We start from the raw sequence: 27,052 nt of genomic DNA on the forward strand, positions 1-27,052 counted from the left end.
CTCGGTCTTCAACCGGTTGGTTTCCTGTTTTTCTTCAGAAGTTGATCCGAGGCCTGTCCTGACTCCTGATAGTCACTCATTTTCTGTCACTCTAACATACCTTCATAAATTAGTTATTTTCCGGTGAGGACAGGTTGTCAGGGAGACAATGGGGAGCAGGAAAACACCGGGCTCAGAGGACCTTTCCCCTTTCACACACTTCCCCAGAAGAGTTGACTGTTCCTCACGTCATCACTGCTGAAAACAGAGCAGGGGGGTTCCAGTTTGTCTGTACTGCAGGGAGAATTTGTTATTCCCTCATCCCTGAAGAATGACAGGTCCCTATTGTTTTCATTCTTTCACTCCTCCACTGCTATGACTCCTTTCCGTGCTTGGAACAGGATATGGTGGATTTTTTTTGTTTGGTATATTCTGGTTTTACTCCTTACATGGCTACATTGTTCATCCACCACTAGTGGAAAATAATTGGGCATTCTGTAGCTATATTTAAAAATGGCAATAATGGGTTGGAAAATTACTGCATTTACTCAAGTTACTAACTACAGTTCAGGGGGTTACATTGTACTTTTTACCTCCGTGCGTTCATGTTACATTTAGATTTAAGGTCAAGATTCTACAAATACAACCTGATTATCAAAAAAAATTAATCAGTCAGTAATAAGTAAGTTAAATAAGCTCTTTTTTGACTATGACAACATAATCTTGGTTACCTAAATCAGTTTACTAAGTCAATATGCGTAACAAGCACTTTTTATACTTTAAGAACATTTTGCTGACGGTTAAAGGTGACAACTTCCCCTCCTAACTTTCAAGTTAAAAAGCTAGTCCTCACACTGCAAAATGAACATCCTTTTTCCATTTGTTAAACTTTGGAATGAACACAAATATTTGCATATTCAAAGAGCCAGATGTATTTGAGAAACTTATCAAACTTTTAGTGGAAAGATTATTTAGACACATGTGTAGAGGGTATGTTTAAACTTTATTAATTCTTCCTGCCACTTTAATCTCCTGTTGTCTCAACGACCCAGGGCGTGCAATAATTTGGGCAGTGGTGCAGCTGGAGGTTGCTACTGTGACGAAGGGGAGGGGAGGGGAGGGGAGAGAGGGGAGGGGAGGAGAGAGAGGGGAGGGCTGGGTCAGGATGGACTGGAAGTGTGTCTCCAGCAGCGTTTATAAACATGGCCCCTTTACACACCTAGGGGTCATTGTTTACATCCATCCATACATGCCATTTCTGCATGTACGTTTCTGTTCCCTGGCAGTGTGACAGAGCTGTAGAAGACGGACCATCATCCCACATCCTCCCAGTTCTGCTCCATAGTGTCCACTTGATGCTTCAGAACCTGATCTGCAAGGATCACATCTGAGCGGAAACCTTGTGGATTTTTTTGCAAAACTAGTTCCTATTTACATCTTCCAAGACCAGCTGCCACCATTTCACCTCCAGCAGTCATGTACAGCTCCAACTACTCCCGAGCCAAGTTTGGCCAGGAGGCAAGGGAGTCCCTGCACAAACGCAAAGGAAAGAGCTGCGGTTACTACATGAGAATTATCTTCTTCTTCTCCTCTCTGATCCAGTCTCTCATCATCGTCAGCCTGGTGCTCTTCCTCATCTATGGACAGCCAGAGAAGTCGGCCGAGGAAAAGAGAGTCGAGGTCAGTGATTCTTGCATATTCACCTCAATTTATTTTGTCAGCTATTAAGCATCTAATTTAAAACGTGTTTTAAGCCAAAAAATAGACAATACAGTTATTGTATTTTAATAATATTTTGAGTTTGATCTCAACAGACAACTCTTAAATGTATTTCCAATTTAAGTAACAATGAGTAAAACAGAGGGAATAACTAAAAGAGACCTAGTGAGATTAAATCATTTTTGTAGAAGCTTTTGATCAAAATGTTAGAGTTTAAGCAGGCTTCTTGAATCATCACTTGCCATGTTTCTGAGATTATAATCTGTATTATGTTCATCAATATAATATGTTCAGGGCTGTAAAATACGGTGATGATGATGATGATGATGATGATGATGATGATGATGATGATGATGATGATGATGATGATAATGCTGAGTGAACTGACTGGTATTCTGAAGGACCTGGAGTTAAACTTCAACAGGCTGAGTGAGAACAACATCCAGCTGAGGAAGGAGAAAGGTGAGCTGGGAGCTCAGCTGGGAACTCGCACCACAGAGAAAGCTGCTCTGGAGACAGAGTTGGCAAAGCTGAAGACTGACACCAACGTGACAGAGTTTATCCTAAAAAATAAATTAGTAAGTACATGACTTGATTGATGTAATGCTAAGGGAAGCAGTTTGTTTTGTGCAGCTGTAAAGTTGCTTTAACATTTGAATCATTTTCCAAAAATATCTCAGAGCAGATTAAGCTTAAAAGAAAGACGATGTGACAATGTGCAAGTTATACAACGTAATCATTTCTTTATGCATTTTTCCAGTTATCCTTTTGTGGTGGTGCTGAAAGTATTCAGACCCTGTCATTGGGAAAAAATACTATTATTAATCTGTAGAAATATTACATTTTATGTAAATATTGTGCATTGAATATGTCATTTGAGTAAAAGTCTTTAAATATTAAATATTAAATAGTACCCAAAATATAAAAAGGGAAAGTACACATGCAAAAAATGTCCCCTATAAACCCACACATTATTATTTATGCTGTACATAAACATATGTATTTTTATGTATAGTCTAACTGTGAGAAAAGGAGTGCAGTAACAATCAGCATGATGACTCGGCGTACAAGCCCTCCGATCCAGCCCCCTCCTGTGGTCACTACCAGCGGTATGTAACAATATACTGTACTTCTTGAATATGTTGTCTAATTCCTTAATAAAACGGCACATATTTGCATAAAATGTGTAAAATAATAAAAGTATTTTGAATATATGTATATACAATACAATAAAAGTTCAAGTGGTTAATATGAGACACAAAGGTTGGACGTTTTTTGGGTTGTTAAATAGGTTAAAAAATAAAATAAACAAATAATGGTACCACTTCCTCATACATTGTATTTAATGGCTTAAATAATGGTTTCTACAAACAACTTCTGGCTTCTAGGGTTATGGAATATCTCACTGCCATATTACCTATTGACATTTATACCAGTAGACTTGGTTGTTTATTATAAGTGAGAAATTAAACAATAGACTCTTAGACCCAAAGGTTTATCTTAATTATTTCTAACAACTGATATAAAGGAAATTGTTGCTAAAAGTTTCACTGTCTTTTTCAGCTTTCCTGTGATAATACTGTTTTCCACTGAACTCTCCAGGTGAAATGAAGACCCTGCAGGCCCTGATCTCTCAGCAGACAGCCATGATAGACCTCATTGGGTCGAACTTCACCTATACAGTCCGGTACCTGAACCAGGAGAGAGACAATGCCCTCAAAGACAGAGACACACACCACCAGGATGCCATCTCCCTGCGCAGGGAGAACACCATGCTGAAGGAGCAGCTCACCACCTACACCAGGTACTGTCTACCCCCCATCTGCTCTGTGGGTATCTAAAATAATGAACAATAAACATGTTAAAGATCTTGGTTTCTTTTTTTAACCAGGAAGTGCAAGGAGGACTTTACCAGCTCTTTGGACGGGATCAAAATGGTGACCAATGAGTTTCTGAACAAGATCAAAAGCCTGTTTCCCCACCAGTTGACTTTTCACCTAACCTGCGAGAGCCAGCAGGAGCAGATGGAGAGGATCAGAAACAAATGCACAAACCTGTCCAGAGATGTGGAGAATAAGTTCCAGCTGTATTTGGATAATGTGGGCAACAAGGTGAGTGCAACACTTTATAATTCTGTAAGGTGTGATGGTTTGATGTTCATTTCTAGCGACAGAAGGGTGTGCCCCTCTTGGTGTATGTTCAAATTCACAGCTTCGGTATGAGAGGTAAATCAGAGATTAAAGCATTCAAAGGAACTTAGATGGCTCATACTGATTGATGAGGTAGAAGAGAAGAAAAAGTCCTGTTTCACAAACTCTTATTACTTTTTGAGACTTTCCCAAATTGCGGTTTTTGCTGCTTTTCTGTCCTGGCAAAGTTATTTAAATAAAGTTTCTGATAAGTTTACAGTAAATCTTTCAATGGTTGGAAGACACTGATCTATTCTTAACATTCATTTTTATGTAAACTCATCCTTATTTTTTTTGTGTAGGCTGTTAAGATTGAAAAATTAACTGGAAACGAGCTGGAGTAAAACTTAGAAGTATAAAGTATCATGAAATGATTCTGATCAAAAAACGTTCCTTAAAATTGTAGTCGTTAGTTTAGAGAGTTTGTTCTGACTTCTTGCCAACCTCTCTGTAAACTTTTCCTAAACTGTGATGGAATATTCCAAACAACAAATTGCAAAGGAAACCAGTTTCTCTGGGGAGGAAGTCTATCCGCTGCGTCATTCGTGATAAATCTACAGCTAAAGAGACAGATGTCCTCCGAGGCAAACTCGGGGTCAAAGCAGAGGTGAAGAGTGTGTCTCTGCTGATACAGCAGCACCGTGCAGGACAACAAAAACATAGCCTCAAAAAAATACCTGTTTCATTCTATAGGGCAGCCATTCCTTAATGTGCTGTCGCCATCTTTATCAGAAGTCTGGTGGTAATTGTGTTTTTGGAACATTTTTATTACTTTTTTAACAAAATCCTGATCTAATTTTATTCAGTTTTGGTTGTTTTTTTATAGGGATGAGAGCATATTACAATGAGAGGCGCCACATACAGTAGCACAGCATTTAGCTACAAGGATGTTCATTGCACATTTTTACTTCATATTTTTACTTCATATTTATTTTATTTTATTCTCTTGCAACTTTCACCAAACCTATTTTCCCCCTGGGAATAGTTCAAGTATTTCAATGATTGATTGATCTCATGTCTAGCCCAAGCAGAGCCCATCACTTAATACTGTAGACCCTAAATATTCCTTATTAGCTTTTTTATTTTATTTAACACAAAGGTAAATACAGAATACCTCAAAGTCCCAGTCAACTCAACGGCTGATTTAGAGCATTATTAACGTGTTGTGTTTCTTGGGGAGATTTTGTTCATACTCCATTGTGACGTTGATGAAATTATACATGAAGAAACAAATAGGAATAAACAAATGGAAAACAAATGATGTAAAGGCACCATCTGGAAATCAGAGATCAGATGAACATATTATAGTTTGTATTAAAAGTACACTTGTTTTATTCTTCCAGGTGGCTGAGATCCAAGCCCTTTCCAGTCGTCTGGAGGTGCAAAACTTGCATGCGACTTCTGAACTGCAGCAGTGTGAACGTACTCGCAAAGAGGCGGCCGCGGAATCAGCCAGTGGGCTACAGCGCAAACAGAAGACTCACGATGACCAGGTACATTGTATTTGTGGTTAGATATATGTGCATGCATGTGTGAGTGGAAAACATCCCAAGCTGTTTCACTTGGTATCTGGTTATAAAAGTGGGACTGCCATCTTAATGCATGATAATTATGTTTGCATGTTTTTTTCAGGTGGAGAAGTTACTGATTGAGCAGAACCGGCTGAGGGAACAGAAGAAGCTGCAGGAAGACACTTTGGCCCTGAGAGACAGAGAGATTCAGACCCTCCAGCAAATGCTCCCTGCTCGGCCAAATATCAAGGTAAAACAAATACAGAGGACAAGACATTTTGCTCTGTACAAACATATGACAGGAAAGGGGGAGGCAGCTGTGAGGCAATGATTTAAAACCCACATTCAGTCAGCACAGCTTGTTGTGATTATGTAATGCATTAACTTTCGCTGGCTCAAAAGAAACTCAAGCTGATTTGTATTTGGCTTTCCGAACGTATGCATCCCTGTGTTTTTTAATAAGAGTCACTACACCTATTATTTGGACAGCAGTGCAGAGTTAAGGTCATGTGTGAGAACTCAGCAGAAAAGAAGAATCTAAGGGCGGCAGGAAGGATGAGGAGGCAAAATAACAAAGGAAAACCATTTTTAAGGAGTCATAAGTTCACAAAATGGCCCACAGCTATGAGTATGAGAAGTATTTGTCCATACACAGTAAGTAAAAGCTACACAGATATAAAACTGTGTATTGGTAAACTATGCTGAGTTCATTTTCATTTGTTTTTCTGTCTGGTGTTCCCAAAGCTTAAAGCCCACAGACCTTTATTGGAGCACCTAGCATCAGCATCATTTTGATGAGAGGGTGGCAGTAGATGAAAAGTGAAAGGAATTGGGAATACAATTAATCCTTAATAACATTTACGGATATTCAAATTCAGTAGATTTCGTCCTCTATGGGCTACGAGCATTTCTATAAACTGCCAAGAATATCTGTCAAGTAGTTGTTTGGATAATTCAGTCTGGATCAAAGTGTTGGATGACAAACAGAAGTTGTGATCCCTGCTGCTGCGGCAAATTCTGCTGAAAACAGCATCAAATAGACAAACGTTAGATGTATTTCTTATAGCTTGCAACTTATATTATGTGTTTATGTATGTTTTATAAAGTATTTCTTTCTGTAGACTGCCTAAACATCTCTGCTTCAACATGTTAAGACAACAATGCTTTGCTGCTATTGATATTTAATTACAATTATCAATGTTTTGTCTTACAGGTGAGATGAAATGAACTTGCAGACTGATAACCGAAGAAACATTGATCAACACTTTGCCCTTAAAAAATCAAAGAAAGACATGTATATATTCCTTATACAACAAACTTTAATGTGTACATAATAAAGAGTCCATATAGATGACATGCTGTTGTTGGACTACGCATGCTTTGTTTAGCTCTGCTTGGAATAGAATATTTACGTGTGTTTAAGTTTAAACATTGGTTGAAAAGCCTTGGTACCATCCAAGGTAAATGTAAAAATGTCAATTACACTGGTGTAAATATTGTTCTTGTTATTTTTGTAATACTGTAAATCTTTTATTTGGAATTAAAATGAACCACAAACTGACTCACTCCTGAACTGTATTGCCCTCAGTCTTGTTTCGTCTCTCCATCGTTAAAAATTCAACAAACACTCAGACAGGACTTCTGCCAGCAGCTGCTTACTGTCTGCTATAAACAGAATACTCTTAAAATAGCATCCACTAACACAGAATTTAATGTTTGAATTTCTTCCGCAGGCCGGATGACAATACATACAGAGACAAAGTCATAAATACATCATCACATCCCTGGACTCGCTAGCAGTCGTAAATATTTGGGTGCCAGAAATCAGAAGGAAAATATTTAGCATATCTTAGGTAGTTAGTTTTCAATTACTTAGTAAAGTAAAGTACATTTGAGTAATAAATGAATAATTGCCATTTTACACAGCATTTTAACACTCTACTACGGTAGCTGTTATAGGAACTGTTCTAAAGCTTTACTACTTCCTTTTCCTTTCATAAGCCGAGAACGATGAGCTGTGAGACCCTGGGCCGCATGACTCCATGCTTTTTCTGCATCTGTTTCCCCCTTTCAATCCTCCCTTATGAACAATTTGCTTCATATGCTGAAACCCAGAGTAACAGTTACATTTTTAATGAATTTTACTACTACACTATAACCTATCACATCACATTCTATTTGTTCTGACTTGTTTATGGCATTATCTGTAATGTCTTGACTACTTGACCCAGTGCCTCCAAATCAAAGTAGAAAGGACACTTGACATGTAGGGAAGCCATCTATGAATTGTTATTTTTCTTTGAATTTCTAAATTATATGAATAAACTTTGAAAATTCAGCTGTTTTCTTGTTGAAAAGTAAATAATTTTTTTTCACCAACTAAAAAGTTGCATTTCTTTTCAAAATCTTCAGTCATGTGACATAAAGACTCCAAATTGATGAAGCATTGTATCCCAAAGCTGGATGAGTAGGACACACATAATTTCATTTAATTTCAGAGTTTTTGTTATTTAATAGGAATATTTAATTGAAAAGTAATCTTTTTTCCATTGAAAAGTTTCATTTTTTTTATTTTAAACAAATATTTCACTATGAAATGTGATGACTCATTTATATACCTCTTTTCAAATCTAAATCTAAAACTTTCATGAAGCGATTCATTAGCAATTCTCGTGTTTTATTTTATAATTCCTTACTGTTTTCTTTCTGGCAAGCTTTAATTGCGCATTGAGAATGACTCCACTGATGGATGTGAGTGTTACAGGTAAGTCAGTCTGCCTCTTGTTCTCAGGAAATCCTTTGTTTAACACCAAGTGTATAGACCTGAACACACACGCAGGCACAGTGACCCACACAGACCTCGACTTTAAGTCAAATGGGTACAGGGTGGAACTGACTGTACTCGACATGGCTACGTCAACCTCACTCCTCCGGACAGCCATTAATCATAACTACAGGAAACAGACAGACAGAAAGCTTACAGTACCGCCACTGAGTGAGCTGTGAACCAAGTCATGACTAACATTTCCACAATAAGAAAAAAGTGGAATGAGTTATTAGCATCAATATCTTTTAAATGTTGTCCATTTATTTAACTCACTTATAAGTGTACACATTCAGTTGCGTTTTATAATTAAACTATTTACACTGTCATTATTTTACTTTTGCCTTGTTTTCTGTCTATTCCCCATTGGTCCAGATTGAAATATCGCAAACAACTATTACAAGGAATGCCATGTATTGGTGGATTTAAGTGAAATTTGTTACATGCATGATTCCTTATCGCTTTTGTGATTCTATGATTTCTCCTGTAGCGCCATCCAGTAATCAAGTAAAAAACCTTAACATGTATTAGATGAAATTTAGATAAAACTGGCTGTTAAATCTTACTATTGTGTGTTAACATTTTAATAATCTTAATTACTTTAATTATGTGTTTTTATATTGCTTTAGGTTTATTTTATTTCTTCCCTAAACATCTTTTTACATATGACAAGCCAAATGGCTGCTAAGGATGATACTTACATGCTGATGTTTAATATCTATATGTTACCTTAATGACATTTTCTAAGAAGCTTGAAACAGAAAGCACAGTTGAAGCGAGTTTGTAGTATTGGACAACTGGACGGTTGTGAAGTGCATATCATCATCTGTATTAAATATTGGTGGCAAACCGTAACCGTTCAACTTATACACACACATTTGAGAGACATCCTCTGGGGACCTTGACAAACTTCCTTGCAGTCCATATAATATTGTTAAAACATTTCAAAACTTAAAGTTGTAGACCAATCAGAATAACTTTCTGAAAATAAGTTATCGAAATAAATATTGTTTTGGTATGGAAATACAGTACAAAATCAAGGTATTGTAATGGAAATTATTATATAACACATCTTTTCACATCTGTGGTAAAGAAATGTCACAGGCCCTACTTCAAAGACAAACCAGGCTCCAAAATTTATTGCCACTAATTGTACGACAGCAATTCCTGCTTTTAGCTTCAAACTCCCCCTGTGTGGTGATTAATCAGGGGGGACATGAAAGAGGACCAAAAGGCTGACAGGGCAGTGCGGAAAGAGGAAAGGTCAGGTAGCAGAGACAAAGTGGAGAGAGAGAAAAAGATAGCGAGACGGTGCTGAAGTACAGCAGGGCAACTGTCGTCAGAGAAGAAACCGCCTGGGGAAGAAGGGTGAGAAGTTCAACGAGGAAACATAAATATTTGATCGGGCTCAGATTGACAGGGGAACAAAGGGCACGAAAAAGCATTGCCTCCAAAAACGTCCCCTTCCCACAGAGCAGAGAGGGGAGCGGAGCACTCTGATCCAAACGTTGTATACATTATAATGTGCTTTATTGTTGAAGCTGGAATTGAAATGTAGGATTTAGACCTCACCAATTCAAACTGTTGTTGCACTACATTTGTCAAAATTCTGAAATGAATGCAGGTTTAAAGATGATCACCACTTATTGATTATAAGATTTTTTATGTTTCTCTTTTTGGATTCAGTCATGACATAACATTTTATTTGTTATTATCCCCTTACTACACATCAAGACCTGATGTGACATGTTGCATGGAATAACTACTGTCCAAATTTTAAATAGCTTTACAAATGTCCTATTTCTTTGTAAATTATATAAACTTGACCTTCTAGTAACTTGCAACCTGTATCAAGGCCATACAAGAATGAAAAGAAGATAATTGAGTAAATAAAACAACATATGGTACATTAACATTATTAGAATGTCCCCCCCAACCCCCAAAAAAAGGAAATTCATTGTCCTGCAGTTTAAGTAAACATCCACATTTTTAGACCATGTCCTTCACAGGTCTGCAGCTGGCTTGTTCTTACTGTAGGTATCTTGGCTGTAATGTTGCGGCCCAAGAGCCCAATGTTCACCTATCAAAGGCTTTCAATAACTAATTTTACATTACTCAAGACTTGCCAAACACTTGGCCAGCACACGGGGCCTCAGAGGCACCTGTCATCAAGTTCAAACTATTTCGGTCTGTTGCAGAGCATTAACAGAAAACAAAGATGTCTGTGTCTTGGGAGCAAAATGACCCTGCAGTCAAGAGCGCTTATTTTACTCTTAACACTTTTGCTTTGCCTCGAAGCCTGGCAAGGTGCCGAGGTGCTGCTCTTTTTGTCTTGTATTCTTTACTGACACTCTGGGAATAAGCAAGAATGCAGCCTTCCTTTCTGAGCAGGCACATACTTCATGTTTTCACAGACACTCATTTGGTCATTTTCCAATGCAGAAATCTTTGAAGATGATATCTAGGATCTCCTCTGCACCGACACGTCCAGTGATCCGGCCCAGGCTGGTGAGAGCCAAACGAACACCTTCGGCTGCTAGAGCAAGGTCGAGGTCACGGTACCGCTGGTACTGAGCCAGGGCCGCAAAACACTGCTGCAGGTGGGCCCTGTGGCGGGCCTGGGTCAAGGTGGGGGCACCAGACAGAGGGTCGCCACACCTAGAGAGGAAGTCAGACATCCAAATGACAGACACTAATTTTTTTTGTAGGGTGTAAACCATTTGCAGCACAAATACTCAGCATTTTTTGTTTCATTTTTTTCTAACTTAAAGGAGATTCAAATAAATGTCTGAAAAGATTCTGGTGACCCTGGTGGTAGTTTCCAAATACATTGCAGCTGAAGCATATACACCTATATATTCTTCACAAAACTGGTTATAGTTTGATATTACACCTTTAAAACTAAAAACAATCAGTGCTTAAAATATACAAACAGTGCAAAACACATGTGAGTTAGATGCGACCCTTTTCACAACTGGACACAAGTAGTTTCAGGTTAAATAAAAGGTACTTTTGAAGACTGTCCAAATCAATAACATGTATAAGTTCTGTCCATGCATTAATGCATGCCGAGGAACAGTACATTATGATATGCATAAATGCATCACAAAATAACTTAATATGAAACAACATTAACATTAGAAATGCTGTCTTTGCTCTGCCAAAACATTATATATTGAAGCTACTCACAAAGCTTTCACACTGTTGTGCAGCACTGTGAGAAAGTCATGCAGTCCTTCATTAGTTTGGCAGGAGATCAGACAGACAGGAGGGAATCCAGGGACTCGTCTTAGCTGCCTGTCGAGCTTCTGCCTCTGCTCCTCAGGCAGCAGGTCAATTTTGTTCAGCACCAGCACATACCTGTCTGCAGGAAATACTGTGGCAAGAAATTAAGGAACAAAAAACGTTGATCAATAATCACTCACTCAACTATTATTGTTTAGGCACAGAGATTTATATATGATCACTGTTGATGACACAAAACTCTCTTTCCAGCCAGTACTCTCTGGATTACTGTAGGCAGTCCTTGAATCAACCGCTAGTATCATTTAGCCAAGAGTGAAGAATTTCGGTTACTCTGGCTTGAAAGCCTCAAAAAATATAAGAAGGTGCTATGCAATGCAAGAGCAGCATATTATTCCTCACTAATAGAAGAAAATAAAAACAATACCAGGTTTCTTTTCAGTACAGTAGCCAGGCTGGCCGAGAGCAACAGCTCTATAATAGCCCTCACATCTATCAGTACTAATGACTTTATGAACTTCTTTAATGATACAATTATAACTCTCAGAGACAAAATAAACCACAAGACACCCTTAGCCAGCACTGAGTCACCCGTAACACCGAACATATACTTAGACGGCTTCTCTCCTATGGACATAATCCACCTAAATTCTATTATTTCATCCTCTGAAGCATCTACCTGTATCTTAGACCCTATTCCATCGAAGCTGTTCAGGAAATTTCACCCCTAAGTACTACACCTGTATTAAATATGATAAATATATCTTTACTGTCAGGCTATGTTCCACAGTCATTTAAAGTAGCTGTAATTAAACCTTGTATTAAAAAACAAAACATTGACCCTGAGGTTATGGCCAACTACAGGCCAATATCATTCCCTTCCTCTCAAAAATCCTCAAGAAAGCAGCCGCATCACAATTGTGTGAATTTTTAAATGAGAATTGTTTATTTTAGAAATTCCAGTCAGGTTTTAGAAAACATCATAGCACTGAGACAGCGTTGGTTAAAGTAACAAATGACCTTCTTTCTGCATCTGATAATGGACTTGCCTCTATCCTGGTTCTATTGGATCTGAGTGCTGCCTTCAACACTATTGACCATACAATACTACTACACAGATTAGAACTTTTGATAGGTATAAGGGGAATGGCACTAAGCTGGTTCAGGTCATATCTAACAAAACGGTCTCAGTTTGTATCTGTCAACAATGAATCCTCTACACAAACTGTCCGACAATATAATTTCTTTGGATGGTATTACCATGACCACTGTAAAGACTCTTGGTGTTATGTTTGACGAAGATTTGTCTTTTAAATCAAACATAAAGCAAATTTCAAGGACTGCCTACTTCCATCTACTGAATATTTCAAAAATCAGGCACATTCTAGATCATAACAATGCAGGAACACTCATCCATGCTTTTATCAGCTCCAGGCTCAATTATTGCAATTCCCTTTTATCATGCTGTCCAAACTCATCATTAAAGGCCCTAGAGTTAATACAAAATGCTGCAGCACAGGTTTTAACAGGAACAAAGAAAATGGACACATCACTCCTGTTTTAGCAGCTTTGCACTGGCTCCCAGTTAAGTCCAGGGTTGATTTTAAAACACTTTTACTTACATACAAAGTGCTCAATGGTCAGGCACCATCCTACCTACAGGATCTTTTAATCCCCTATTGTCCCTCTAGGGCAGCGGTTCCCAAACTTTTTCGACTCAGGGCCCACTTAAGAATTTAAAAAAATTCCGCGGCCCTCATTCAACCATACACAATACGGAGGCTAAATTAAGTTCTCAAATTTCTTTTTATTTCATTTATAAAAGTGAGGGGCTGTCTGCAATAGGCAAATTAATAACGATTTCATTCAGAAATTGAGAAATGCATTCTTATACATAACAATTGCACATATATTACACGCATCAGATGTAGTGAGGTAAATGATTAGAGAGGCCAGTGTGAACACATTTAAGAGCAGGCTGAAGACTTTCCTCTTTGGTGCAGCGTACAGTAAGACTGGTTTTAAACTCCTTTTTAAACATCCTCATGGACCCTTCATTTTAAGGAATTTTAATAATTGTATTCTAACTGTATCTGTGTCATTGTGTTATGTAACCATTCATTGGTATTTTCATTCTTATCTTGTCACTTTACTATATTGTCATTTCTGTTTGCTGATCTGTGAAGCCCTCTGAGGCAAATGTGATTAGTGATATTGGGCTATATCAATACATTTTAATTGAATTCTTGAGTTGAAGAGCAAACACCTTATGATGTTTGATGGGGTAAATGTGCCACGCAGGAGATCATTTGGCCAGATATCTTACCCGACTCAGGCTGCTCCTGGGTGGGCAGGACACTCCTGAGGTGCTCCTGAAGGAAGGCTGCAGCCTGCTGTGCATCAGAGGGGAGGTGAGCACAGTCCGCAACAACCAGCGTCAGATCTGCCTGTTCCACTCTAGTGAAGAAGAAAGCAACCTAAACATTTGACCTGGAAACATAACTAGTATTTGCACTTCTGCAGAGACTGAAATGTGCAAGATATATTGGACCAAATAACTTAAATTCTTATTTCTGTCTAAAAGTTCATACATTTGTTGTATGTATGAACTTTTCTTATATATGATAAGTAACAGTTTTCTAAACTTGTTTGACTCTTCTGGGTAGAACACATTTAATATTGACTAAATTGACATTTTTAATAGCACTTTATCCAGTCTTTACGCCTCCTCAAAGCGCTTTAACATACAGCATTCACCCATTAACACACATTCATAAAGAGCAAGGGACTATCATGCAAGGTGTGAGCTGCTCGAAGAAGCCAACACACCATTGACTATGCCATCTAGAGTCTCTCAGGGATAAGGAGGATGTGGCTTAGTGGGTTAGTACACTGATCTTTGGATCAGGAGAGCACTAGTTCAATCCCCACCTCAGTCAGCATGCCGTTGTGTCCCTTGTCAAGACACTTCTCCCCAAATTGCTCCTGTGGGAATTGCCCACAGTATTGAGTGTATGTAAGTCGCTTTGGTAAAAGTAATGTAATGTAAAAAGTCTTCAGTGTCTGTGATCAAACCTTTTCGATGGGAAGACGCTGCACTGCCTCACAACCATAGTACTCAGTAGAACTAATTTGAGTTTGTGGAAAGCTTTTATATAATATACTAATAAGCCTATCCAGGCAGCTGCTGCAGCTCAGGTTTGTACACTGCTGACCAGCAGAGGCTTGCCTCTCTGTTGTTCTGATTAAGAGAACATTACAGTATGTCCCACAAATACTGTGAATTCACAAACATTTTTAATCGTATTTGGATGACGCTCCTGCTCCTTGGTCTCACTGTGAGGTGAGCCGCACCAGCGGATGCTGTACTTACCCCTTCCTTCCTGTAGTGACCCAGGTCACGAGCCTCTGACCTGCTCCTTACACAAGAAGTTCCCCGTTGAACACAAACTGCCCACCCTTCCTACCGAGCCACTAGCTCGCCCAAATAACTTAAACAAACAGTAAAGTGATAACGGAATATTTGCCCTGAAAATGTTAGTTTTGCAGTCACATCAACATCAGAATTTTCTTTGGGTCCCCAAACAATCTTTAGATAGTCATGATTGGAAAATACATTATTTGATGGAATGTATGTTTAAGAACATTTTCTCATTGTGAAAAGGTGAGGCAAATCCCATTAAAATGTGGAACATACTGAATTGATATTTAGCTCATCCCCTGCCAAGAACACAAGCACATTGGGAAACAATTTGACATTTGTTTTTTTTTGGTATTGCCATATTGTATTCTGAATATTTGCTTTCTGTAGTTCTTCATATTTAAATCTGTTTAGGTTAAACACAAAATAGTATTTAAAGCAAGGCTTTTTCTAATGTAGGTTATACAGAAACTCTATATTTTACTTTAAATATAAATCAATTGATAAATAATGTGGGAGATTGTTTGAAGGCCCACCCTTTTTCTTCTTGCACTTTGACACCAAAATCCTATTATAAAGCTTGTTTGTGAATAAAAGCTGGATTAACAATATTTGTATGTGCAAGTGTCACGTTCGTCTGCGTGTTAGTTTATGATAAAGCAGTGATGACGAGTGTTGTAAGTACTGCTATTCTTCCCTGGTGTAAACAGTGGAAGCGCCCGTTAGTAAAACGCCACATATGTTCATTCCCTACACCATGCATAAAGAACCTGTTGATGTTGAATCCTAGACGAGAACGAAAGGAGCCTCTTCATTACGCAACCTCCTGAGAGTGTTTATACCATGTATTTATATCTGTGGCTCGGCAATAATATAAACTATGGATGTGACAAATGTAGACAAAAGGTACACATTACAAAAATATAGCATGATGTACAGAGGAAAAGCAATGACTTATTTCTTCCTCTCTTTGTTTTCAAGGACATATTCCATTGGACCCCAGACCAATTTGGATTGAGTACTATACACACATGAACACTGGCTGAAGCAGCAATCTACTGTAAGATAACAACCAACATACCCTGAGTTAAATTACCTTTTGGGATATTTAAAATAAAAAAGGCTTTCTCCTCTACCTCTCCCGAGCTCGGCGGACCCCCTCTCTCTCCACCAAGTCTGGGCTCTCCCTGAGGCCGGCGGTGTCACTCAAGAGGACAGGGAATCCCCCGATGTCCAGTGCCGTCTCTACTATGTCTCTGGTGGTGCCAGCAATGGGAGACACAATTGCTGCAGGTCTCTGGCCTGGGTAAAAGAAGATTTAAGGATAAGGTTGGCAATTTGTATATTTTCAAATTGTCAACAAATCCCACGAGAACATAGAAAATAACAATTTGGTTAAAGTAAATTTGTTGATACTCAAAAAGTATAAATAATTCCCTGAAACCACTTTCACCTTTTGTGAACATTATTTCATCTGGAGTATAAAGTGGTTATTTTTTTGCCACACCCATGACTATTGAGCTTTGGCTATGCTGACAATAGTAGGTATTAAGACACATGTCTTGTTCATTTTGGATGGCATTTTCGGTTTTTGACTAAGTGAAAAATCTCTTAATCTATGTAGTCCATCCACAAGTTCTGCTCTGTGCCAACAAGAATCCTTTCTTTATTCTTCATTCAAGAAGATGGCTGACCAGCCCTATGTATCCTACGTCAAATAACGCTGCCAGCTCATCAATACTTGTCTGTGCTGACTGGTGTAAGTCTAGGTCACAGGAAGACTAATAAGAAGAGGAAATGATGACAGGATTTTATCTTAAGTTTGATAAATACGTCTATTATTCTGATAGGAAGCTGTGAGGAGACCCTGCCAAGCCCCCTCTCTGGATAGTTTATGTAAAGTGATTTTGAATGATTTAAGGATACGATATCATAAACTAACATGACCTTAGAATACAAACAAGGGGCTCATTAGGTTGACACCAAATGAGGATAAACAACCCAAGAACAGATTTAGAATGAGAAAACTGGCATACTACTAATGACGTTTGCTTATATATTAATGTACACATCTCATTATGAGCATTGCAAAACAATCTGTTGCCATTTAAAGCAGACTCGTTCTCTGGTAACGCATGATGCAAAGCCAGAATCTAATTCGGAAGCAATTGAATTCGTTTTCCCAAAAGTTATACTGTAATTCATTTCTGCAAAGAGCAAGGTCTACTGTTCACAATTCACAATATTGTAATATGTACCACAAATTGGACAGACTTTGACCTTGCTGTCACACCACACCATTCATTGGTATTTAGGTAATGGGGGGTTTTTATTAATATAACATATTGATGCATTTCATTACTTCCTGTGCATGGAGCACAGTATTTGCATTTTAAAGCTTTTCAAAACCTTTTGAAAGTCCACACTGCTTATGGTATGACATGGCTGAAATCATGGCTGACAGCAGTATGATTCCTAAGTGAGGTCAGTTTTTTTAAGATAGTAAGATATATATATATACAGTATGTATATATATATATATATATATATATATATATATATAATGGTAATCCGATCATAAGTTCTATGTTTATGTGTGTGTGTGTGTGTGTGTGTGTGTGTGTGTGTGTGTGTGTACAGATTTTCTTACAGAGTGTGTTAAGAAGGCTACTTTTCCCTGCATTGGTGGCTCCTGCAATGACCACCTGGACTCCGCTGCGTAACCGCTCGCCCCTCCTCTCGTCTTTTAGGTGGCGCTCCATCTCTGCCTGCAGATCACACACCCATCGGTCCACTGTGGGGTTGAGAGGGAGAGAAAGAAAAATGAGGGAACAGCCAGTGACGAAAGTTTCTTAACAATTTCACTTTCATGGCCTTGAGGTGAGAACTGTCTTTTGAAGGAAAGAAAGGCTGTCCTGTGTCTGACACCGTTCGTCTGGACGATAAAAATGGGTCATGGACCGATCCCTTTCCGCATGTGACTAAAGCGGAAAAATGCTTTTGACAAAACAATCTATCAACAACAGATGCTTTTAAACTGGAGTATCTAGAATGACTCATCCAGCTTGGCCTCACTTGAAATAAAACATAAGAAAACATCAGATATAACATTATATGTGTCATTTGCTGGGATGTCAATGAGAGTGTTGTCTAGGTTTTCTATTTTTGGGAAAAAGTATATTATTATTATTGACAACTTTTTTAGGCGTGAGCCCACATTCCATGCCTCCAGAATAAACAATCATTCCCAGGCTTTATTGTGGGCGACAGACTCAAGGGGAACATCCCTTGAGCATACACACGCACACAGCCTCACCTACATTATAAGCATGGGAAACCTGGGCACAGTTGGACTGCACGTTGCTGCTGTCTGCATTACTCCTGTGAGTGACATGTCAGGTTAGCTTTGAAGGCAAGACTAATGCCTCTACTGTCCCCTCTGGCTTTCTCTCCACACTTCCTCAAAGGAAATCGTCTTCTAAACAGTTTGATGTCTATGGCTTCTCCCCACAGTGCATCAAACACACACATGATGGCCAGCTGAAGATCCAAACAGGAAAGCCAGCCAAACTCCAATCTCCTTAGAGAGAAACAGAGCCCTCTAAAGGCTATGGAATGATTGTTCTGTTATTTGTTTTCCAAAAACTAAGTGTACACATACCTTGGTTTAAGACCCCATCCTCAATTAATTCATCTTCACTGAAGTCTATGAAGGCCTCAACATGAGCCAGACACTGGGGGACACACAAAGCAGACGAGAGAGAGGGAGAGGCTTAAATCAGATTATAAATGAACACAACTTCAAAAAATGATATCATTCTATTATTACTTTAAATGCATGGTGAAATGTTAAACAGAGGGCAGCCAGAATGTGACTGACAGGTAACAGGCAGCCAAAGTACGGTTAATCAGCAGAAGGCAGCAGCTCCCACACTCCCACTCAGGCACTTAATGTAGAGCTGCACACTGCCACTAAATTTCACTGTGAGTGCTGCATTCATTTATGACAATGAAAAGTTGATTTGATTAATCCTGCTGGTGCCACAGCTCCCATCTATCCGAGGGGCCCCTGTGATACCAGGACAGTGTTGAAGTAAAGCTACTTTGATTAGAGAATCGTTACATATAACAATTATGTTAAATAATTATTGATCTTTTGTCTATTTTTTAGATTATTGTTTAATTATTATTAAAATGTAAAAACTGGCAACCATTTATATCCCAGAATCCAGACAATGCAGCCATCTACCAGGAAGTTTTAGAACATATGCTTCATGCTTCCTTCTTCTGACAAGCTTTATGGAGATTCTGATCCCTTTTCCAGCAGGACTTGGCACCTGCCCACACAGCCAAAAGTACTAAGACCTGGTTTAATGACCACGGAATTACTGTGCTTGATTGGCCAGCAAACTCGCCTGACCTGAACCCTATAGAGAATCTATGGGGTATTGTCAAGAGGAAGAGGAGAGAGACGACACCCAAAAATGCAGACGAGCTGAAGGCCGCTATCAAAGCAACCTGGGCTTCCATAACACCTCAGCAGCGCCACAGACTGACCGCTTCCATGCCACGTCGCATTGATGCAGTAATTCATGCAAAAGGAGGCCCAACCAAGTACTGAGTGCATACATATGCACATTCTTTTCCGAAGGCCGACTTTTTTCTATTAAAAATCTGTTCTTTTATTGGTCTTATGTAATATTCTAATTTTCTGAGGTACTGATTTTTGGGTTTTTATTAGCTGTAAGCCGTAGTCATCAAGATTAAGACAAATAAAGGCTTGAAATATTTCACTTTGTGTGTAATGATTCCATATAATATGAGTTTAATTTTCTTAATTGACTTAATGAAATCAATGAACTTTTCTACGGTATTCTAATTTATTGAGATGCACCTGTAAACAAACATTTTAAGCCCACAGCACGGATCACTATCTTGATTGACAAGCAGAAAATAAGCACAATAGCAGTATAGCTGCACAAAAACAGGAAGCATCAGATTCCCACTCTTTAATACATTCACAAAAGTGGGAAGCCAACAGTTTTTTAAAAAACGGCATTGTTTGGGTATCATTGAGGGCTTGACCCCGCACCCTACAGATGGTATAAGTCTCATTACCAGGATTCTCAGAAATGTGAGCCCAAAATACAGGGACGTTCAAATAGCTTTTTAGGGAACATCCTGAGATAAGGAACTTAACAGAGTTTCTCAAGGGAGACCACCTGGACCGGTTAGACAGATCTGGAGCCAAATACTTAAAAGATCCCTGGTCTGATTTTTCAAAACAGTTCACATAATAAGAAGGGTTTGGCCTGCATCCACTAATTTGAAATGTTCATCAGCAGTCAGTGACCTGCTGCTCTGAACTGCCTCGAAGGACTCGTATGGGAAACTGACACTCTGATTAGAAGTAAACAAGACAGACATAAGAACAGCTGTGGAAAAAATTAAGAGACTACTTAAATTTTTCTTAAATCTTTATCTCTACATGTATGGCAGCCATTCCAGTGTCTGTTGAATTCCAACACAGAGAGAAAATGGCAGTAGTTTATAGAATACAATAAAAAATCATTTAACTCAAAAGACAAACCTATAAAACAAGAGAAACTGATAATGCTGAAGTGGTCTTTTCATTTTTTTCCCGTGACAGTATATGCCACATTATCAGGGGAGCAGACTGTTTTTTAGAAACACTACAATACAAGTTTGTTTCAGAACAACTATTTTCAAGAAAATTCAATCAAAAGTTAGGAGGTCTAAGGTTTTAGACGACGGGAAAGAAAAACTGTTGCTATATTCTCTCACAGAATATGGACTGTGGACTGTTGGCTCAAATATAAATCAATGAAGAGCAACCATGTGTAGTAGCGGGACTCACAAAACACTTTACTGACACATCACTTACCTACTCACCAACAACAAGGTACATTTAAATAATTATGGTTTACATTCATTTGTACATGTACTAACCATGTCTTCATATCTGATTTAAGTCATTAGACACAAACTGTATGCAATATTCATCCTTGGCTAGGTCACTAAACCCTAATGTGAATTTTAACAGCCGCCTTCATTACTCCACTCTTGTCTTACTGTTATTTATCTTAACTTCAAGACTGACTCGGCGTCTTGACCCTTATCTACACAGTATAAACATCAGCATACTGCATTGATAAGAAATCCAAAGACACAGAGCTGCTGTGTTTGGAATAATTAATCTTTAATCCATCCAAAACAAAACCACTTCTCCTGCGATGGAAACTACAGGAAACAGGTGGCACTGAAGATGGATCTGCAGCATATCACAATATACAAGGGTTCTTTGAAAAAAAAAGAGGTTTTGTTCTTAGAAAGTCAACATTAAAAAGTAGATACCTGGAATGGACTCATATTAGTGGCTTTCCACAGAAAACAACGTAATGAAATCTGACTCAGTTTTGGGGCCAAAACAGACCGGAAGACCTGATCCCTTCAGACCCTTTGGTAATCATATATTAGGAATAACAATAACGGAATATGAAGTATGTTAACAAATTGATCTAAGTAATTATGTGAATCAGATATTATGATCTTAGAAAAACAAAATATAATTTTCTTAGGTTTGCTAGGAAGGGTGATGGATATTATAGTATCAATTAGACATTTTATTACAAGTTCAACTGATTTCTAATCATAATTCTAATGCACTTCACACATAATAATTTAATATTATTATAATTTCTGTTTCGTAAATGTTTTACAAATAAACAATTTCAATTGTTAAGCAATATGTTATCTTAACTCCACGGGTTGCTTTCCCCTCCGTACAGTTACCCTTCACCCAATCCATCCTATTTAATTTAATTCACATATTTTTCCTATTTGTTTTCAATCCTGTTTTTAATGAAAAATCCATTTATACATGCCATCGTGCAAATAGTACTTTTGGTTTTCAATAACGTCGTTCAGCAACATGGAAACAGGAAGACCAAGATTCCAATGAATTAATCCATCAACAGTGTGTTGGAACAGCAGCTGTTGCAACAAAAAAAAAGGAAAGATCGTATTGTTTGGGTGTGAAACTACGACGACCTGACCTACAGCACGGTACAAAGGTTCTTTCCTAGACACTGTTTTCAAAGAAATGTAAGACATGAACATGAACAAAATATCTCAAGGGAGAACTCAAGCAGGGCAACTTGTTTGTGCTGCCAAAACATCTCAGCATTAGATACAACAACAGAATGTCCAAAGACGCTATGTTCATCCGTCATTTAAAAACAAGGTACTGTTGGGTTGGATTCAATCAAGTCAAAATTCAGACCAAGATACAAAAAAAGCACTGTGTCTGAGAAACAGAGATTTTGACTTTTCCAAACAACCAAACTGATCGTTGTTTGGGAACTGGGGGGTCATTACATGTACAGGTTTCTGTAGTAAAGATGAATTCAGTTCATATAGCACTCGGAACAACAATGAAATCTATATTTTTGTTTTATACAGTATGTAGTACGAAGAACTAAGAATAATCCAAAGTGTTACTTGTAGCATTTGAGAATAAGAGGAATCCAAAGTTTAACAAAATAGTTCAAGTCTGATTTGAAAGCAAACCGCAACTGCAGTTACTGCCACAAATGCTACACCTGCACCCTTAAACCCAGAGATCCCGACATTTTGCACACCACCCTGCCTCAGTTGGATGTGGGAAACCGCTATCTAACCCACCAGCATTGTCCATTGGACAACCTACCCGTTTCAGTTTGTGGGTCCAGTCCTGATAAAGGTACCCGAGCTCTCCTGACATCTGCCTCAGAGCCTGTCATCTCTGAGCCTCTGTCTCAGCATGGATCAGATCTCCAAGCCCCTCCACCTGCGAAGAGCATTAAAATAGTTATAACTGCTATACATTTTTTGAAAAACTGTTTTTATTCTGACTAACTGTGAAAACAGTGAACAGAGAAATTGTTGAAAGGCCAGTGTCAATAAATATAGATTGAAGCAGATATTTAATAAACTGTATTAAACTGTAAACGTAATGTCCTGAACAGCACTCTATCAATGCTCACAGTATGGCCGTATACTTAGAGCCTAGAACATTACCATCTACTGAAGCCATTATTAGACAGCCCAATTAAAAACAATTAATATGAAAAACTGAATAGTTTCATTGTCGATATTGCTTACAGTTGAAATCCCTGTTCATTTTTCACCCTCTGTCTTAGACATTTATCTTTTAAAACACTCTGAAAGGCTCTTGGTATGCGATCTGCAGAGACCTGTCAGTATGTTTTTACCTCTGTTAAATCCAGTTTCCCTGCTTGAAAGGCCCTCCGAGTGAACTCACCAGCTTCAGCAGGCCTCATGCCAGGCACACTTCCTGAGAAACACACACACACACACACACACACACACACACACACACACACACACACACACACACACACACACACACACACACACACACACACACACACACACACACACACACACACACACACACACACACACACACACACACACACACACGTGCCCAAACAGGGGAGAATTAACTGCAGGGTCTATGTGTCACTCAGGGTTCACTTGGAATGAAAACAGGCACAACTGTGCAGGTTAAATAGGTCATGTTTTCATTGTTTTTACAACCATTGTTCAAATCTCATCAGGAGGAGACTGTGTACAACACAAATTAGTTGTCAGAATCAAGGTCATCGTGACCAACATCGTCACTACCTTTTTTTTTAAATGGTTATGGTATCAACGTCATGTACAACACTAAGGTATTCCTGACAACTACAAATCTTGCAAGGTGAAATATTTATTTTTCAATTTCAAATTTATACAATACTGCCCCCTTGAAGGCCATTTGGAGAACTGCAGTAAAGTATTACTTTTTAGTCAGAGGGATTGTCACACTTGTCAAGACACATATTATAAGTATCTCAGAAATAGGAAAGATGTTTCAATTTTCCCTTTTAAGTCAAAGTGATGGGCAGTCACATGACTCAACCAGTTACTGGGTTTAGACTTCGTATAAAACTCACTGCTTAGAAAGTGAGGACTATGAGGACAACCATATCGTTTACACATTGCTAAGAAACAGTACATCATATGGCACTGTATGTGTTGTAAAGCATCATATGAAGTTGAATAATATTATTTTAACCTCATAAGGGTTACCTAGAGCCTGTAAGACAGCAGTAATCACAGCAGGGCCGCCATGGATGTGGAACTCCACACTATCCTCTCCTGTAAAACTGTGAGGACCTGAGGACATAATAAGTAGAAAACAATACAGTCTTTAATCCTTTTGAAATACAAGATCAACAAAATGTTATGAACACTTTATTTGAACTTTGGCTAGTACAAGTGGTGATACTGATATAAACAAGACTCAATTATGCTCTAAAGTGATAACAACTGATCGGACTTGACAATCAAGTTGGTTTAGCATCACTTTGCACCAAAAGATACTTAATTTAAGACAAGACGGACAGAAGATCTCACAAATATTCGTATTGACCAGTCACTCACACAGTGCTGTTTTTTTCATTTTGTCCATATTTTAGCCCATTTGTAACTAATCATTGGTTACTTACATTACTGTTAAATTTATGAAAATACCACTCTGCATTAGCATTATCTTACATTGTACTGTATTATATTGTCCTTTGATGATAAAACATTTGGCAGTAGAGGGGAAGCAGTCCATGGTGTGTAAAATAGACTACATTTCGAGGAGAACATACCTGGGAACCAAAAGACAAGTCCACGGTCCAGAACTTCTTTTGATTGGGGGTCTCTGATGCTGCGTAACAGAGCGGTGCGTGGAGGAGGAAGGCTGCGTGAGAGCCCCACCATACATCTCAGAGCTGTGGCTGAGGCTGGACCACTGGCTCTGACGACAGCCACCCCACACCTGCCATGGCCTGATGATAAGGCAAAGATGCTCTCAGCATCTGCCAGTCCAACCGGGACTTCATCGCAGGTGGATAAGAATCTGCAAGGTGGAGTTCCTCTGCTGTAGATAAGTAAATGGTTTAAATACACTGTACATTTAGACTATATGGTGTGGTTTAATCTGCTTTTTATGTAGACAGACATCCTTAAACGTGTATATTCTGAAGCAAATAATGACATAGCACAAAAAAAAGGTTTCAGACAAGTCAAAAACATTTTTAAAATGTTGGTAGATAACATGTACTGTACATACATAAATACATATATATATAAACTTTAAATGGAGTGTAAAAATGAATGAAGTACTTTGATCTTGCGTGGGGAAAAGACGGAATTGAATGACCAACAAATATGAAAAAGTAAGGAGTTGAATATACTATCTTTTTTTTTACCAACGGATTTAAAGTAAAGGATACATTCATATTCATGTGTGCTTTGAGTATTAATTGATGTTTTCACTTACATTTATGACTCATCTGTCAATCTTTTTTACTCTTGTTTTTATATATTCACTTGGCTCTAGGGTAAATAAAATATTTTTAAAGCAAATTAAATATCAATATTTAAGGAAAAGACATGCAGAGTGTCAACTTCTGTCAAAGTGGCAAGAATACAAAAAAGTAAGGTGCATGTTGTAACAAACCTTGTCCTTAGTGTGTGGACAGCAGCTCCCCATATCCCACGATAAATGGATGGCAGCATAACTTTAAGATGCTAATACTAAACGTTTCATGTGCTGTTTCATTAGGTTGGTTTAGGAATCTGACATAGTATAACATGCTCTGTCCTTGACGAAATCATTGTGTTTACCCTATGCTATTGTCATAAAGTGTCGCTTAATCCTGTAAATGTAACGTTAGCTGGTAAACGAAAACAATTCATCAAGCGTAACATTCGCTGTGAAATGCTCACTTACAACCTCTATCCTATAAACCGTTTACATTTACCACGATGAGTCTGTTGCGCCCTCTGTTGATTGTGATTGGTCGACATTTTCCACAACATCAGAACGTTCTAGAGTCCTATTTGTTCAGCACCCGTCAATCTTCAATAAGCCCCGCCTACTGTGCGTCATAAAATGTGGTCCGTGTAGCTGCAGTTGCTCTTCATTGTAACATTCCTACTGCTATCTGCTGCTATCCATAGGTCTATCTGCCTGTTGAAAAGGGTGTTTTTTGTTTATCTCGAACTTTCACAGTAATTTGCAAAGTTCAAGTACACTGAAAAATGTCCTCTAAGTTAAGTAGGTGCTTGGTATAATTTAACCTACAGTATAGTACCTTTATATACAATAATTTGACTATAAATTGGATGACCATACATCCTAACGTATTATGAAGAGTTGTTTGGTAAGTCCCCTCTTCTTTTTTTTATGGACTTTAAATTGTTTATATTTTATGATTTTTTTGTTACATGTTGTTCTTGTTTTTTAACCTTATCTTATCTCCTTGACTCATTGGCGTTTCTAACTTTTAACATAACATATTGATAAGGTGAATTGATTAATAGAAAACACTTCGCAGTTTACTGAAAATTCAACACAGAACAGTATCGGAAATGACCATAAGAGACCCAGAACCTCCAGCTCAACATTCTGACCTTTATGTTTGGACGGAATATCAATCATTGCAATGCTGTTGTAATAGGTTACATTAGCTTTGCTAAAGGCCTCTAACACATGTCTTAATTCATATTCTCTTTCATCATATGCCATTTTCAGAGTTCATTATCAAACATATGTTTAGCTGTGTATTGGATAGAATTATTTTTTGTGTTATGTACTAAAATTGCTGGTGTTCATGAATTGTGTATATCACAGAATATAAACACAGAATGTGCGCTGTGTGTGTGTGTGTGTGTGTGTGTGTGTGTGTGTGTGTGTGTGTGTGTGTGTGTGTGTGTGTGTGTGTGTGTGTGTGTGTGTATGTGTGTGTGTGTGTGTGTGTGTGTGTGTGTGTGTGTGTGTGCCACTACAGCTCCTTGCAGCTGTCAGCTCCAGAGGGTGGTGAGTAAGCAGAATTTCTGCTCGTATACGAGGTGCTTCTGAGCTGTGAGCCATATGAGGGGGAGGGCTGCCTATCTTCCTGCATGCTCATAACACAGCATCCAGGAGGGCTGGCTGAGGAGATACATGTGTACACACATTCAAAAGTCATGATCTCAGGCCCGGGGAGCATCTTTGAAGTGAGGTCCCAATAATTTATATGCCGCTCATTTAGTGCACAAAGCA

General features: G+C 38.4%; 2 protein-coding genes across 2 annotated transcripts; one reads left to right on the forward strand and one right to left on the reverse strand.

Moving 5' to 3' along the window:
• Nucleotides 1–1,182: 1,182 nt before the first annotated feature.
• plvapb (plasmalemma vesicle associated protein b) lies at nt 1,183–6,959 on the forward strand. Its single transcript, XM_063890991.1, has 8 exons — nt 1,183–1,659; nt 2,100–2,276; nt 2,714–2,807; nt 3,301–3,502; nt 3,590–3,809; nt 5,231–5,380; nt 5,520–5,648; nt 6,612–6,959. Exons 1-8 carry the CDS (start codon nt 1,456–1,458, stop codon nt 6,618–6,620), a joined length of 1,185 nt encoding a protein of 394 aa, XP_063747061.1. The 5' UTR covers nt 1,183–1,455; the 3' UTR covers nt 6,621–6,959.
• On the reverse strand, nt 6,589–25,789 carry gtpbp3 (GTP binding protein 3, mitochondrial). The gene is given in 11 exon segments (XM_063890990.1): nt 6,589–10,880; nt 11,412–11,598; nt 13,792–13,922; nt 16,023–16,188; nt 17,537–17,680; nt 18,548–18,620; nt 22,616–22,735; nt 23,160–23,242; nt 24,043–24,129; nt 24,612–24,883; nt 25,466–25,789. Coding segments are annotated over 11 exon segments (1,554 nt in total). The 5' UTR covers nt 25,525–25,789; the 3' UTR covers nt 6,589–10,648.
• Nucleotides 25,790–27,052: the final 1,263 nt, after the last annotated feature.

This window comes from Eleginops maclovinus, chromosome 9, assembly GCF_036324505.1.
Source record: "Eleginops maclovinus isolate JMC-PN-2008 ecotype Puerto Natales chromosome 9, JC_Emac_rtc_rv5, whole genome shotgun sequence".
Classification (NCBI taxonomy): Eukaryota; Metazoa; Chordata; class Actinopteri; order Perciformes; family Eleginopidae; genus Eleginops; species Eleginops maclovinus.